Below are 15,204 nucleotides of genomic sequence, written 5' to 3' on the forward strand. Positions count from 1 at the left end.
CTGTTCCCTGTCTGGTTCAAATGGTCCTTTCTGTGAACACTGGAGACCAGGGTTTCACTGTTAGCCTCCTGTCTGGCCCTCCCCAGCAATGTCCCTAAGCTGGAGGGCTGGGCCTCCCCTTCCCACTTCTCTGGGACAGGCTCCATGCCGTGTGCCCACCACAGCTGACCAAGCTCCGTAGAGCCTGGGGATCTCCTGAAGGTCCCACCAGGGAGGGAGCCTCAGGCTGTCCCTTTGATGGAAGAAGGGGTTCCCGGGACCCCAGTGCCCAGAGCAACGGCCAGCCTGCTGGGTCTTGGTTTCCATCTGCTTGTGCTTTAAGCCCGAGAGATGGGCTCACTGCCCTGCCTGGCCCTCCAGCTCTCACCTTCCCCCTGGTAGCTGTTGCCTCTCTCGAGCCCCCATGTAGGCGAGGCCTTGGTCCCTCTCAGGGCCACACTCGCCGTTTCCTGCCGGCACCCAGATCCGCCCAATCCTGTACCCATCGTGCCGGGCTGATGCCTCGGGCTGAGCCAAGATCCGTCCTGGTTCTCTCCTTCCTGCTTCAAAAAGTGGGTGTATGGGGACACGCTTGTTTTTCCCTGAGGTGCGAGCAAGTGAGATTTAGCAAACTCCTGATCAGAAGCCTGACCCTTGGAGAGCGCCCTGTAAGGAGTGGCTTGGTCCACGGGTAACATGTCTCCCCTTGCCACCTCCCTGCCTCAGTTGCATAGATTCGTGGTTTGAAGTGAACAGATCTTGTCCAGAACATCCTGCGGACTGACCCTGCTGGGCTCGCTTGCTGACTCCTCTCAAAGGTGAGCCTGTGGTTGGGGGTGCTCCGGGCTCAAGGCCGAGGCTCGAGTCACTCTGGGGCCTGGAGGTAGGGGAGCATCTCGTCAGTGGTTCTGTGGGGGAGGTGATTCTCCAGGAAGGACAGGAAGTACAAACTCCCATGGTTATGAAGGGGAGCTTCAGCAGAACTAGGTTCTTTGGAAAGAGGCCAGTGTGTGCAGACATCTAGAGTGAATCTCCCTGAGGAAGGTTCAGAAAGACCCCCTCGGAAGGTGCCGGGTGGGAGGGGACCGACACTGGGTTCTCACCAGCCCCGCCTTGTGCGTGAGGGGCGGCCCGAGTCAAGCCTGCGTCTCGGGGTCTCTGCCTCTTCGGGGACAGGGGTGGACATCAGACTTACTAAACAAGACACCCTGTGGGACAGTGCCCTGTCCTCTGTGGTGCTCATCAGTGATCACCTTAACCGCTGCTCTTCTGCCCGCAGGCCACCTCCCTCACGCTCACACACAGCCACACTCACACATACTCACACCCACATACTCTCGCCTACCCTCACACACTCATCCGCTTCCAGATGAATCAGCCACAGTAGGCCAGCACGACTACCTTTCCCTCCAGATGTGCACACGTGGTCCCCTGTATAACCGTCCAATCTGACTGTCCCTTTCTTCCCCAGGGCACCTTGCTTTTCTGCTGACCATCCTCGCCCGTCCCCCATCCCACCTGTCCCTTGCGAGTCCTGGGCTAGCACTTTCTTTTTTTCTGGCAAACAGACAAAAACCCCAGGGAAACCAAAACCCTGACTCCACCTCATCTCACATCCAAAGGTTTTGGGGCCTCTTTTCTTCTCTCTCTCTCCCTTGTTTTTGTTTGTTCTGTCTTCCTTTGTTCTTCATTAGGTTTATTTTATTTATTCCAAGTAAACTCCCAGAACAGCTGATGATGTCAGACAAATCAGGGACATTTGCTCTTTTTACCTTCCCCTCAAAAACTGAGGACATGGGGAGAAGAAAGAGCAAGGGTGAGAGTGAGGCAGAGGGACTGGGCCGGCGCCGGAGTGGGAGTCCAAATCCCGGCGTGACTTCTGGCTTCGGGCCCCGGAGCGGAACCACAGACGCCCGGCCAGCCTCGGCAGGATGCACGCGGCCGGCCTCGCCGACACGGCGCGACTTACGTGTTACGATCCACACAGGGACCGGCCAGCCCCCGTTCCCGAGAGGAGGCATCGGACACGGGCAGAGCTGAGCTGGGGACACCAGTGGGAACAGGGCACCCCTTCTGCACTGACTTCCAGAGAATGGTTCTCCCTTTCTCCCTGAGGACACCAAATGGATGAGAGCGAGTTTGAGAGAAGAAAGAATCAACCGCCATCCTTCCCCTCACCCCTCATCCCAGGAGGGAAAGGGCATTTTCTTTTTCACCTTTGAAAGGCGTTGTGGGTCTGTCTAAAGTGTTTACAAAAAAAAAAAAAAATTATAAAAAAAAAGTCTAGTGTCGACTGGTGTTTTCCCTCGTGATGTTTACAGATTGCTGTCTGCTGCCCAGCTAGAACCCACTCAGTGACAGAACCGAGCAGGGCCACACGCCCCGATGGCCCAGGAGCAGGCACACGTGGCCTCCTCCCATGCCTGGCACCCCCACTGGCCCTCTCTATCACCAACCACTCTGCCTTGGGTATTTTGGGGTTGTTTTTTTTTCCTCCATTCTTCTGGCTTGGTTTTGCACATTTCTCCCCCAGGACCCTGATATGTAACTTTATTGCCAAAAAAAACAACCCGTCAAGGACCTACTCCTCTCCTTTTCCTTTTCCTCCCTCCCCTCCTGGTTCTGGTCAGTTCAGAGGATTTAACAATCACAAGTGTCCTGCAAAAATGCCTGAACATTTTTCTTAGACCCTTGTGGATTTTTTTTTTCCAGAAAACTTAAACAGACAAAAGACTTATTAAAGGAATATGTACAGTTACCCCTGTTTTCAGGCACTCTGTTTGAGAACATTTTAGCCATTGATGTTCACACGTGGCATCAGCCCATGCAAGATAGGTTTCTGTATTTATATATTAAAATACAAAAAAAAAAAAACCTTATAAAATGTTTAAAAAAAATGTTCAAAGCTTGGAGACAAAGCTTTCTTCATTAGTCAAGGTGTTTTGATATGGTATTAAAATGTCTAATAAAAGATGCACTGTGTGACTTTATTTTACTGAGGTAATCGTTACATGACCAGGAAATGGGGCTTGAAGGCCTGTCCCCCGCTCCCTCACCTACATCCTTAGCAACTTCCTCCAGGCTTGGCGCTGCAGGCGTGTGAAGTGGTCCTCAGAGCAGTCATGCCTGGGCAGGGGGACCTGGCAGGTCACACCCGAGTCCTTCAGATTTACTGACCCTCCCAAGCATCATGGAGTTCATCTGCCATCACCTGTGGCGTGGCCGTGACAGAACTCTTCAGGAAGGATCTGCGGGGGCAGAGATCGCGCAGCCAGCGGAGGCTGCGAGGATGCGGATTCCTCCAGGTATTGGCCCAGTCCCCTCACTCCCCCACCCCCACCCCTGCCTTCCTTCATCCTCCGCTCCCTGTCCCACGTCCTGTCCTGCCCTGCCTGTTGCTCAGTCTACATCTCAGTGCTGACTCATGGGCATGCTTCATTGAGGCCCAGAAAGAGGCCCTGTTTGGGGCCGAGCCAGCTCAGAGCCCTTGAACTGGAACCAGCCACTCAGGGCTCACAAGAGTTGGCACACCTAAAGCCGGGCGGGAAGCTCAGGGCAGGGGGAGCGGCGCATGCCCGGCCTCTGTCCCCGGGCCAGACCGGCTCCTGGAGCAGCATTCCGGAGCCTCCTGCAGAGCCTGTGAAGGAGAGCTCCGGAGGGAGATGCCTCAAGCTTCTCTGCTCCAACTCCTCCTCGGGCCCCTCTTGTGCTCGGCCGACTGTCCAACATCTGTCAGAAGCTTCCTAAAGCACCTACTCTGGGCAGGGGCCTTGCGGGCCAGGGGGCAAACGTGAACTGGGGCACAGGCACGCTCAGCACATTCAGAAACGCCAAAGAAGACCTTGTGGGTCTGAGCCTGGGCCTTAGCATCATGGTAGGGACCCCCGGGGACCGACCGTCGCTACGGTGACAAGAACATGAGCTCTAAACGGTCTGCATGTGGGCTCCTCTGTTGGGCAGAATGATCTCAGAGAAACAACTTTGCTCTTCTGAACTTCAGTTTCAATCCCATGTGAGTGCGGACAGTTGGGAGGTGACCGTGAGGGTCAGAGAATGTGCCCGGAAGCCCCTGGCACATGCGTAGCAGGCTCCCTCAGCTCTGTCATCGCAGAGAGCACTGTTCTCTTCACAGCACCTCCCGCTTCTGCCTGGCAACTGTGTCTCCCTGTTCTAAATTTAATTCCTCCAGCAAAGCCGGCCCCGAAGATCTCCTTGCTTGACCCCTGGGCCTGCAGGCAGAGGCCTTTATGACCACCTTGGTGGCTTGGCCCTGGGTGAGCCAAACGGTCGTGACCCAGTGGGGCAGTCTGGAGCCCACGCCGGCCGGGCGCTATTCCAGGCTCCCGGGGCTGGTGCCTGTCCCCACCCCCCAGCGACTTCCACTCCCACCCGGCACATGGCAGCCCTCTGCTGGCTGCACTGGCCTCCAGAATTCACCCGGATTGCAGGCCCCTCAGGCGGGGGTTGAACAGGCTAGTCCCAGCTTCCCAGGTAGGCCTGGTCTCTGTCATGCTCCTTCCAGGTCGCTGTCTCTCTTCCTGGGCGGGCAGGGAGTCAGCTGGAATCTCAAGGTGACTTCCATCCCCCTCTCTCTGCTAAGGGCTCAGCATGCTTGGGGGCGGGGGGAGGGGGGGGCTTCCCTGGCAGTTGCACCTTACTAAGACCATCTAGTAGCCCTTCAACGGTGTTGAGGTTTTTAAGAGAAGGTCCTTATGCTTAGGAGATAGGTGCTGAATTCTGCAGGTAAATGGTGCCAAGAAGTGTGTAACTCCACTCCAGATGGCTCTCCAGAAAGTACACACACAAAGACAATAAGGCAAAAATAGTCACTTGAATCTTCAGGGGCTGGTATTTCAGTGAACAGTGTGCTTGTTCTTTCATCAAAGTAGATCTCTGCCCAGTAAGGGGAGAAGCCTCCATTGCAGGCTTCTCCCCTGGGCTTGGGGGTGAGGCAGTCCATTTGCGGGGCGGGGTGGGGGGGGGGGGTGGGTACTAGAGAGCTGTTTGTCCAGAATGCATGCAGCTAACACTTAGGTAGTTCGTGTACCAGGGTGGTTTGGGGAGAGGCAATGAGGCTTGCCCCCACAACCAGCCCTCGGCACAGTGCTCACAGCCCAGGGCTGGAAATGTCACGGAGGAGCAAACGGGGCTCTCAGTCCAGTGAGGAGGGGCTTCCGAGAATCATGCTGGGCTGAGGAGTCCCAGAAGGGCGGCCTCTGCCCAGAGCCTAGACAGCTGATGGGGAAAGGTGGGAGGGGCCCGTGGGGTGGAGGCAGGGAAGGAGCTCAGTGGTGGCTCAGGAGAGTAGGGGTGAGGTGAGATGGAGAGTCCCACTGGTTTCCCTGCTTTGCTCATCTTTATTCAGAGGCCAAGTCCAAGGGGGTGAGGGAGATGGGCCCACATGATAGGCTCCTGGGATGGGATTTAGAGATTGGCTTCCGGGACACCAAGCCTCCCCCCACCTCAACCTGGGGAAGTAGGGGTACCCAGGGCAGAGAACTGTAGGCCCTGGACATGGGAGTCCTGGGTGCCTCTGCCCAGAGCAGATGCCATGGTGGTGGGCGCCCTCTTGTGGGCTTGGGAACAACTGAAGTACACGGACTGAGTGGTCTCACCAGGGATCCCCAGGGTGGGCAGATCTGACGTGGGGGGCGGGGGGAGGGAGCTAGTAATGTAATACATCACACCATGGAGAAGTATAATACAAGCAGAATAATTTCACTTCCATTTCCATTGATTGGCAACAGCCACTTGAAGAACATGTTCAGAATGTTCTTGGGCTCGGTCCAGGCTCATGGTGACCATGGGCAAATCCTCAGGCTCTCAGCTTCTCACAAACAGCAGTTGGGACAGGGACCTGGGTCCCTGAAAGCAACCTTCTGTAGCCTAAGCACCATCCCCTCCCCAGGCTGCAGTAAGTCCAAGGACAGGCCCAGAACGAGGGCTGAGGATATCACTGGCCACAGGACAGAGAACCTGACGGGGGTGGGAGGGAGGCGGGCACAGGAGGCCATGCATAGGGGCTGCCTGCTCATCTCCAGACTGCTGCAAATGGGGCTCTGGTTTGCTTTAGGGGCCCAGGGAAGCCTATCAACGTAGAGTGGGGGATCCCTTCCCACGCCAGGAAAGGAGTGTTCCTGTCACCAGGCACGTGGAGTCAGGCTAAGGGAGCTGGCCCCCAGCAGCAGCGAGGCTCAGACCAAGGGGAAGGCAGGCAAGCCTCCTGCAGGTCTGGGCGGAGGCGGAACTGTTCTGTGGCAAAAAGAAAGGTTCCAGAACAGGAGGTTCCACTGTCTGGGGGCTTGTGGGCCAAGTGCTTTCAGGCCCTCACAGCACCTTGCCTGGGTTCATGAGGCCTCGGGGATCCAGCATGGCCTTCAGCCGCCGCATGGTCTCCATGCCCACGGCACCTACCTCCTCCTGTAGCAGCTGGCGCTTGCCCAGCCCAATGCCATGTTCCCCAGTACATGTCCCATGGAGTGCCAGTGCCCGCCTGGGGGGGGGGGGGGGGGGAGGTGGCAATGAAGAGATTCTCAGCAGCGTTCCTCCCACCACTTCCCAGCCGCCCTCCCTGGGCTTTGCTCTCACCTGCCCAGCAGTTCTGAAAAGGCCCTGACCCTGTGGAGCTCCTCGGGGTCCTCTGGGTCCACCAGCAGGAGGCAGTGGAAATTGCCATCACCCACGTGTCCAAGGATGGCTCCTGGGGGCCCAGACGACAGAGCTGCTGCCCCGGGCCAGCCCTCCCGCTACCCACCCCCACGGCGCTCCAGCAGCGGGCATGCGGACCTGTGAGTCCCTGGGCCTTCAGGTCCTCCTTGGTCTGCACCAGGATCTCTGGCAGCCGGGAGATGGGCACGCACACGTCGGTGGAATAGCCCTAGGTTGGGGCAGGTTTGTGAGGTTCTCCACGCCCCCACCCCCTGCTGGCTCAGAGGTAAGAGGTCATTGTGGTCAAGGCTAAGAACAGCCTCACCCACAAAAACTGTTTTTGTCTAGGCCTGTACGACCAGACAGCTGGCCAGAGGGGGCTCTCTGCCCTGCCTGCAGAGGCTTTCACAGCCCTCCCCTCGATCCCCGCCTGGCCCCATATGCAGGACCCCCAGCTGCCCACACCGCCTAGTCTGCACTCCGGCTCCCGGAGCCCAGCCTCCCCTTGCTGTCGGCTGACACCTTCCGCGTCATCATCTTTCTCCAGGCGGCTTCTGTTCCGTGTTCACAAACCCTAAGCGCACCCTCTCTGTGCCTGTGCCCAGGGCCCTGCTCAGGCGGGGGTTCCCTCTGGAGGGTCTGGCAGACAACTACTCTCCCACTCGACAGTGTCTGAGTAGCAGCTGGGTTGGGGCACTCCTGCCCCCTGTGGGTCTCAGCCTGCTGCTCTGGACAGCAGTGCGGTGGGCCGAGCACAGGGTGCTGGCCCGGCCTGCGGGCGCCGCCTCCACCCCAGCCCAGCTCACCTTGCAGCCCGGCCGCAGGGCCAGCACCGCGTACCAGGCACTGTGCCGCGCTGCCCAGAGCCGGCTGCGCTCCTCAGCCTCCTTGGCCGACGAGAAGTGGAAGGCTCCATTGTCCTGGGTGATCTCCTCTGCAGGGGGAGGCAGGTTGACACGCGGCCTTAATCGGGACCAGCCTGTGCCCCCCACCCCACAGCACCCCAGCACACCTGCTCTCTGTAGCTGCTCGGCCAGGACCTGCTCGGAACCATGGAACTCGAGGAAGAGAGTGGGCGCCACGGAGCAGTTCAGCTGGCTGTGCTTGTTGCAGGCATCCATCGTGACGTCATCCAGAAACTCTGGGGCCAAGGAGAGGGCAGGTGAGCTGAAGCCCAGACTTCAAGAGGGACCTCTTCCAGGGAGCCCACCCAGACTGCTCAGTCCCGGCTCACCAATGCGGGCCACGGGCACCGCAGCCTGGAGGATGTGAACAGTGCTGTCCACGGCTGCCTGGACACTGGGGAATGCACAGGTGGCGACCACTGTGGCCTCAGGGGCAGGATGCAGACGCAGAGTGGCAGCTGTGATGAGTCCTAGTGTCCCCTCAGAGCCCACAAAGAGCCCTGTGAGGTTGTAGCCAGCTGCGCTCTTCCTGGACCCCGGGGGACACGCAAGGTAGGTGAGTGGCCAGGGCCTGAGACGATCGGTTTCCAGCCCCAAGCCTGGTCTGGAAGCCCAGCACTGTCCGCCAGGCCCCTGCCAGGTAGGGAGCCGGCCCAGCCTGCCAGCAAGGCAGATGTTCTTTTGCACAGCCCTAATTGGTGCAGGAAACCTTCAACCCTGGCCCATGCGACAGGAGTTTCAGACCCCTCAGAAGCCTGGCCCACCAATCCAGGAGACCCCATTGCCATGCGTAGAAGACGCTCACCGGAAATGACGGCCTAGGCCTGCGGTATGAAGCAGCTCACCGCCAGGCAGCACCACCTCCAGGTTCAGCACATTCTCCCGCATGGTGCCATAGCGCACGGCATTGGTGCCCGAGGCCCCAGTGGCCACCATGCCACAGAGAGAGGCATCTGCACCTGGGTCTGGAGGGCAGAGTGCAGGCAGAAGGCAGCCTGGGACAGGCGCCCAGGGACAGAAGAGTCCCCTCAAACCCTAGAAACAGCACCGCCACCAGGGAGCCCTCAGGGGCCCGGGGAAGGGCTTCAAGTTCCAGCCTACCCACGGGAAACCAGAGGCCGCTGTCCCGCAGACGGGTGTTGAGAGCTTTGCGGGTGACGCCTGGCTCCACCACCACAGAGAAGTCTTCCAGATTCAGCTCCAGGATTTTGTCCATGTGGGTCAGGTTGATGCAGACACCGCCCTGACAGGAGGGAGGCCAAGGGGAAGTCGACCTCGGACTTCCCGGGGCTAGGCCACATTCCACAGGACCCCATCTCAAGGCTGACTTCCGGGCACGCAGACCAGAGCCCGAGGATTGCAGGTAAGGCTGGCTGGAGGCAGCCACAAAAGTGACAAGGGAGAGAGAGCCAGAGCCCGGGGGTGGGGGGGGTGGGCGGGGGGGAGACTTGCATACCTGCACCGCACAGACTCCACCCTCAAGCCCAGTGCCCGTGCCAAATGGGATGATGGGCACTCCTTGGCTGTAGCACAGGGCGGCCAGCTGGCTGACCTGCTCCACATTCTGGGGCCACACCACGGCGTCTGGAGGTTGGCACCTAGAACAAGACGCTCAGCAACTTCGAGGAGTATGGTACCCTCTGGTCCTGCTCACATCTAAGGAGCCCAGAGGCATCACAGGGCCTGGGGCTGCACAGTGGGTGAGGGATGGGTGTGGAGAAGAGGTAAAGAATGCCAGATCCCCCAAAAAACAGATGGGTGGGGGCGAAGACAGCCCGGGACTCTCACTCCCAGCCCGGGGCTCTGATAGGGGAAGGGGCCCCCACACCTGTGCATGGACTCGTCGTGACCATGCTGCTCACGGACGGCGACAGCGGTGGACACATGGGAGCTCCCCACAACCGCCTTCAGAGCCTCCACAAAGCCCTTGCTGAGCTCACCCTGCAGGGAAGACACACGCAGCCAAGAGTCACTCAGAGACACCTGGGCCCACAGCCCTGCCCCTGTGGCGGTCCGGGAGTGGAGGAGGGGCTGCCAGCACCTCTGGCCTCCTCCCCCGCCCCACCCCCCACTGACACCACCCCAGGGTCAGCACAGCTTGGCCTTGCCAGTGGGCCCCCTGGAAGCAAACCCACTCTACGGGAGTGCCCCTTTCCAAACAGAACCATCGGGCTCCACGTTTCACTTGGGAAAAAAACCCCTGGGTAAAAATAGGAACCAGATTCACTCTACAGAAAGGAGCATCACAGGGTTCCATAACGCAGCCAGCCCTGCTTTGGCCCGGAAAGGTTACTTATGTCTGCCCCTCCTCCAAACATGCCCCAGGCACACCAGTGGACGTGGAAGGACGGGAAGGAAAAACTCCACAGCCTGTCAACTGAGGCGCCCCCAACCCCACATCGTCCTCACCTCCCGGGGCATTGTTTCAGATGTGTCTAAGTTCGGGAGCCCCAAAGAGGGCGCCCTGGAGCCCACAAGCTTTTCATTTTACACCCCCACTCCACCTGTGGCAGCTGTGGGGGCCTCGGCTCGGCTCGGCTCGCTCAACACCGACCTTTGGCACAGGGTGAGCCCGGTGATCCTCTGCTCAAGGTCACAGGGTGCTGGTGCAGCACGAAGCCTGGTATAAACCTGGTATCTGGCCCACCCACCCGTAGCGGGCTGCCCCCCACCTACCTGCGTCCCCCTGGAGCAGTAGCCCCTCCAGGGGAACAGCCCCCAGGTCGCCGCAGCCCGGAGCAGATTGGCCATAGCTGAGCCGGAGGGGCGTGGGCATTGAGGCCACCCCAGCGCCCAGCGCATTGGCTGTGCAGGGGGCGGGGGGGGGGGGGGGGGGGGGGGGGGGGGGACTGCTTAAGGTGATCCGGCCTTAAGGTGGCCCTGCCAGACCTTGCTGAGTCAGGTGTGGCAGCAGGCACATGTCAGTACTTCCAAAGGAGAGGTGAGGTTTAGCTAACACACAGCAGGAGAGGATAGCAACCTCTCTCTGGCTTAAAGCTCTGCTGTGGCTTCCCTTGGGCTTTCCAACAAAGGCAGACCGCTTGCCATGGCCTTAAAGGTCTTGCTGGTTCCTGCTGCTGACCTCTCCATCTTTCCACTTCTTTCCAGTCTCCTCTTTGGCCTCTGAGTTCCAGCTTCCGTTAGGGTTCCTATATCCCCTGAGCTCCGCCGACTCAGCTCAGGGCCTTGACACACACCCTCCCTCTCCCTTACCCTGCAAGTCTGGAAGGCTCAGCCAGTGTCACAGTTAGAGGAGGCTTTGAGCAGGGCCGTGAGGAGGGAAGTGCAGGGAGACCCTTCAGGAATGGGGAGGGCATGGAATAGGGCAGTGAGGCAAGCCAGGAAGCCTCCTTGGAAGAGAAGAGCTAAGGACTCACCAGCTAAGTGAAGGAAGAGACAGCTGTCCTTTCATCTCCAGCCTCCCACTGGGTGGATTTCCTAACCATCCTGCAGTGATGTGGCTGCTTCTCTTGAAGCTCTTCCAAGCTCAGTTTTCCTTCCACAGCAAATTTGGAGAAGCATGTTGCTAACATTACTAAGATAAAGCTATTTCCAGCTTTGTTTTTCTTCTCAATTGAATCATGAATACAAACTCCTACTTGGGTCCTTCTACCCAGCCACGTTTGAATGAAATCGCATTTCCACTCTCAATGTGCTGCTTAACTGGCTTGTCTCAAAAAAAAAATGTCTCTTTTACAGTTAGTTAGTTCAAATCAAGATCCAGTGAAAATCCACACAATGTGTTTGGTTAATACGGCTCATAAGTGTCTTTTAATCTCCAGCAGCTTCCCACCACCCCCGCCCTTTATTCCATGACATTTATTTGTTAAGGAAACTGGGTCACCTGTTCTGTAGAATTTTCCACATTCTGTATTTGGATGATTGCATCCATGTGGTATTGTTTCATATAGTTCTCTAGTCTCTGTATTTCATGTAAGTTGTTAGATCCAGGCGTGGTGCTCTCCAGTACAACTTTCTGTACTATGGAAATGTTCTATATCTATGCTTCCATTAGCCCCACGCAGCTAATGGTACTGGAGGCATTTATGGTTGGAGGAGAGATGCCAGGGAGAGTTTGTAATGAACCCTAAGAGAACCACAGTGTAGATCCGTAAGGTTTGGGAGCAGGGCCATGACATTTGCAACAGAAAGCAATACACTATTCGGAAAAGTGTCCCTGGCCCACTACTAGGTCCTGGTTAAGATGGTGGGTGTGGCCATGCGACATCAAGTGGCCATGTGGCCGGCCAGAGCTAGCCATCATGAGCCTTATTCTATCAGACTCACCAAGTCATAAAGTCAGGTGGGTCCGAAACAACCCATTACTAGACAAAAAGAGAACAGACAAAATTGGGCAGAAGCAGGGCCAGAAGGCAAAGTAAGCTGTATGGGTAAGTGGCTCAGGTCCCCATGTCACCCACCGTTGCTTGCCTAGCACCTTTTCCTCAGCTCACACCTATGGCCATAATGGGGGACTCTTAGGACCAGCCGATAGAAGGGGGAAGAGTTCAAGCTTGATTCGTGAATGGGTTGGTTCAACATGAGGGTGTGAGCCAACATGGACCAATGCTGCACTATAGCTCCACTTAGGGATAACTCTGAAGTCCTCCCATTTGGCAGAGCTCCAGGTCATGCACCTCATCAGCCCCTTTTGTAAAAAGAAAAGTGGCCCAGGAGAAGAATAAACATAGGCTCGTGGACACTGGTGAATGGCTTGGTTGTGTGGTCAAGGGCCTATGCGGAGAAAGATGGGAAAATCAGGGCCTAAGAGATTAGGAGAAGAGGCATGTAGATGGATCTCTAGGAGTAAGCACAAAGAGTCACACATCGGGGCGCCTGGGTGGCTCAGTAGGTTGAGCATCTGACTTCGGCTCGGGTCATGATCTCGCAGTTGAAGAGTTCAAGCCCCACGTCAGGCTCTGTGCTGACAGCTCAGAGCCTGGAGCCTGCTTCAGATTGTGTATCTCCCTCTCTCTCTGCCCCTTCCCTGCTCATGCTCTGCCTGTCTCTGTCTCAAAAATAAATACACATTTTAAAAAATTAGAAAAAAAAAATAGAGTCACACATCTATCACCTGTTAACATCCACCAGAGAGCATCTGCCGTGGAAAAGACCAAACGAAGTATACAGCATGATTTTGCCAGTTGTCATTGGCCAACCTCTGTCAGTGACCACACCGGTGCTGGCACAATGGCAGTGGGGATAGACGCTACTCATGGATTCACCAGCATGGCACCCACTCTCTAAGGCCCATCTGGCTACTGGCGCTGCTAAGTGTTCACCCTACTGCAACATTGAATCCCACACAACACTGAATCTCCCTCAGGGAGACCAGCCGGCCACTTGGTAACAAGCTGATTACATTGGACCTCCTCCACTCTGAAAGGGGAGCAATTAATTTATCTCAACTGAAATCCACATGACACATACTATGGGTATGGGTTTGCCTCTCCTGCCTGCATGGCCTCAGCCGGCACTATTGTCTGAAGGCTCACTGAGTGTTTGATCTGCCATCATAGTATATACCACATAACATCACCTAACGTCAAACAACCCTTTTTTTGATGGTCAGGTCAGAGGCCAGTGACCTTACAGAGCAATAGGTGGATTGACCTTTGGGAGGTACTACTGAGGCACCATCTTGGAGATGCATCTATTCAACCACAGTGCTAGAAGAGGAAGATATTTTTATATAGCTAACAGATAAAAGGGGGGGTGTCAAAATTATTTTTATCTTTTTCTTTTGAACTAATTTTAGAACTTAGAGAAAAGTTGCAAAAATAGTACAGGGGGTTCCTATATGCCCTTAACCTGATTTTCACTAACGTTTACATTATACATAACCATGGTACAATTGTCAAAACTAAGAACTGGTAAAATATTAATTGATACAGTTAGAGAATAGGTACATTACTAAACTACAGATTTGATTTCGCCAGTTCTTCCATGAATGTTCTCTTGTTTGGGGCGGGTTTTGTTTGGTCCGTACTCCATCATCTCACGCTGCATTTAGTTGTCTCGGCTCCTTTGTCTCCTATAATCTGTGACAGTTCCTTAGTCTTCCCGTGTCTTTCTGACCTTGATATTTTGAGGAGTACTGGTCAGTTACTTTATTGAATGTCCCTCAATTTGGGTTGTTTGATGTTTCCTCGTGAGTAGATTGAGGTCATGCTTTCTGGCAAGAATACCACAGAAGCGATCTGCCCTTCTCAATATATCATATCAGTGGTTTAAGATGTCAATATGTCTTATTAGCAGTGACATTAACCTTGATCACTTGGTGCAGGTCATGCCTGTGGGCTTTCTGCACTGTGAAGTTACTATTTTTCTCTTTCAACTAATAAATATGTTGGGGTAGATACTTTAAGACTGTGCAAATATCCTGTTTTACCTCGCTTTCATTCACTCTCTTTAGCATCCATTGGTGGATCTTGCCTGCAATAGTTGTTATTGTGGTTATTGCGTGTTCTATTGGTGATTTTCTCCTTCTCTTATTCCTTCTATATTATTTAATTAGAATTATTCTCTAATAAACAGCCATCCATTTTTCCTTATTATTTACTCACGCAATTATTCATATATTACCAATATGGACTCATGGATATTTATTTTATTCCGTAGGTTATAATCTAATTGTCATTATTTTGTTGCTCAGTTCCGGCTTTGGCCACTGGAGGCCTCTGTCATCTAGGTTTCTCTGCCCTTTAGACCAGCCCGCACCTTTTTTTGAGCCCTGTCTTACTATAAGATGCTCCAGGCTGGTCTTGTCCTTCCCCGGCCCAGACCAGCAATCAACCACTTTTCCAAGGACTTCTGGCTCATTTTAGTGGAGAATAGTAATATTTAGGACCTGGGGTTTGGGTGTGAGCTGTGCTCTTAAAACTCAACAATAAGAAAACAAAAACTGTGATTAAAAAATAGGCAGGGGCACCTAGGTGGCTCAGTCGGTTGAGCATCCAAGTGCAGCTCAGTCAGGTCACAATGTCGCAGGTCCTGAGTTCAAGCCCCACATTGGGCTCTGTGCTGACGGTTCGGGGCCTGGAGCCTGCTTCAGATTCTGTGTCTCCCTCTCTCTCTGCCACTCCCCCACTTACTCTCTGTCTCTCTCTCTCTGTCTTTCAAAAATGAATAAATGTTTAAAAAAATTTGTTTAAATAGGCAAAAGATCTGAACAGACATTTCACCAAAGAAGACATACAGATGGAAAATAAGCATATGAAAAAAATGGTGAACATCACCTGTCATCACAGAATTGCAAGTGAAAACAACAAGATGCCACTACACACCTATTAGAATGACTAAAATCCAAAAACAACTGACATTGAATGCTTATAAGGCCACAGAGCAACAAGAATGGTCATCCATTGCTGGTGGGAATGCAAAATGGTACAGTCACTTTGGAAAACAATTTGACAATTTCTTACAAAGCTAAATATAGTCTTACCATATGATCCAGCAGTCATGTTCCTAAGTACTTACCCAATCGAGTTGAAAACTTATGTCCCTACAGAAGTCTGCACATGAATGTTTATAGCAGCTGTATTCATAATCTTCCCAAACTAGAAACAACCAAGACACCCATCCAAAGGTGGATGGATAAGCCAACCATAGTCCATCAATACAAGGGAATATTTGTCAGCTACAAAAAGAAAGGAGCTATCACATCACAGAA

The 15,204-nt window shown here is 54.7% G+C and overlaps 2 protein-coding genes across 5 annotated transcripts in view; one reads left to right on the forward strand and one right to left on the reverse strand.

The window, feature by feature from the left end:
* Positions 1–2,969, forward strand: part of ZNRF1 (zinc and ring finger 1) — a 104,377-nt gene extending 101,408 nt beyond the window's left edge. The window contains exons 4-5 of one of the 3 annotated variants that reach the window (XM_058708203.1): positions 706–797; positions 1,674–2,969. In XM_058708203.1, the coding sequence (XP_058564186.1) occupies positions 706–763 (58 nt within the window). In that variant the 3' untranslated portion in view covers positions 764–797; positions 1,674–2,969. The other 2 variants (XM_058708204.1, XM_058708202.1) reach the window with 2 other exon arrangements.
* Positions 2,970–5,316: 2,347 nt separating this feature from the next.
* LDHD (lactate dehydrogenase D) lies at positions 5,317–10,330 on the reverse strand. 2 transcript variants are annotated; one of them, XM_058708199.1, is made up of 11 exons: positions 10,209–10,330; positions 9,361–9,473; positions 8,989–9,130; positions 8,634–8,775; positions 8,338–8,497; positions 7,862–8,061; positions 7,640–7,768; positions 7,434–7,561; positions 6,766–6,856; positions 6,568–6,679; positions 5,317–6,472 (listed from the first exon to the last, which is right to left on the reverse strand). In XM_058708199.1, the coding sequence occupies exons 1-11, from the start codon at positions 10,281–10,283 to the stop codon at positions 6,307–6,309; spliced, it is 1,458 nt and encodes a 485-aa protein (XP_058564182.1). In that variant the 5' UTR covers positions 10,284–10,330; the 3' UTR covers positions 5,317–6,306. The 2 variants fall into 2 exon arrangements, with proteins under 2 accessions (XP_058564182.1, XP_058564183.1); XM_058708200.1 differs by lacking the exon at positions 10,209–10,330 and adding an exon at positions 10,037–10,182.
* Positions 10,331–15,204: the final 4,874 nt, after the last annotated feature.

Source organism: Neofelis nebulosa, chromosome 17 (genome assembly GCF_028018385.1).
Source record: "Neofelis nebulosa isolate mNeoNeb1 chromosome 17, mNeoNeb1.pri, whole genome shotgun sequence".
Classification (NCBI taxonomy): Eukaryota; Metazoa; Chordata; class Mammalia; order Carnivora; family Felidae; genus Neofelis; species Neofelis nebulosa.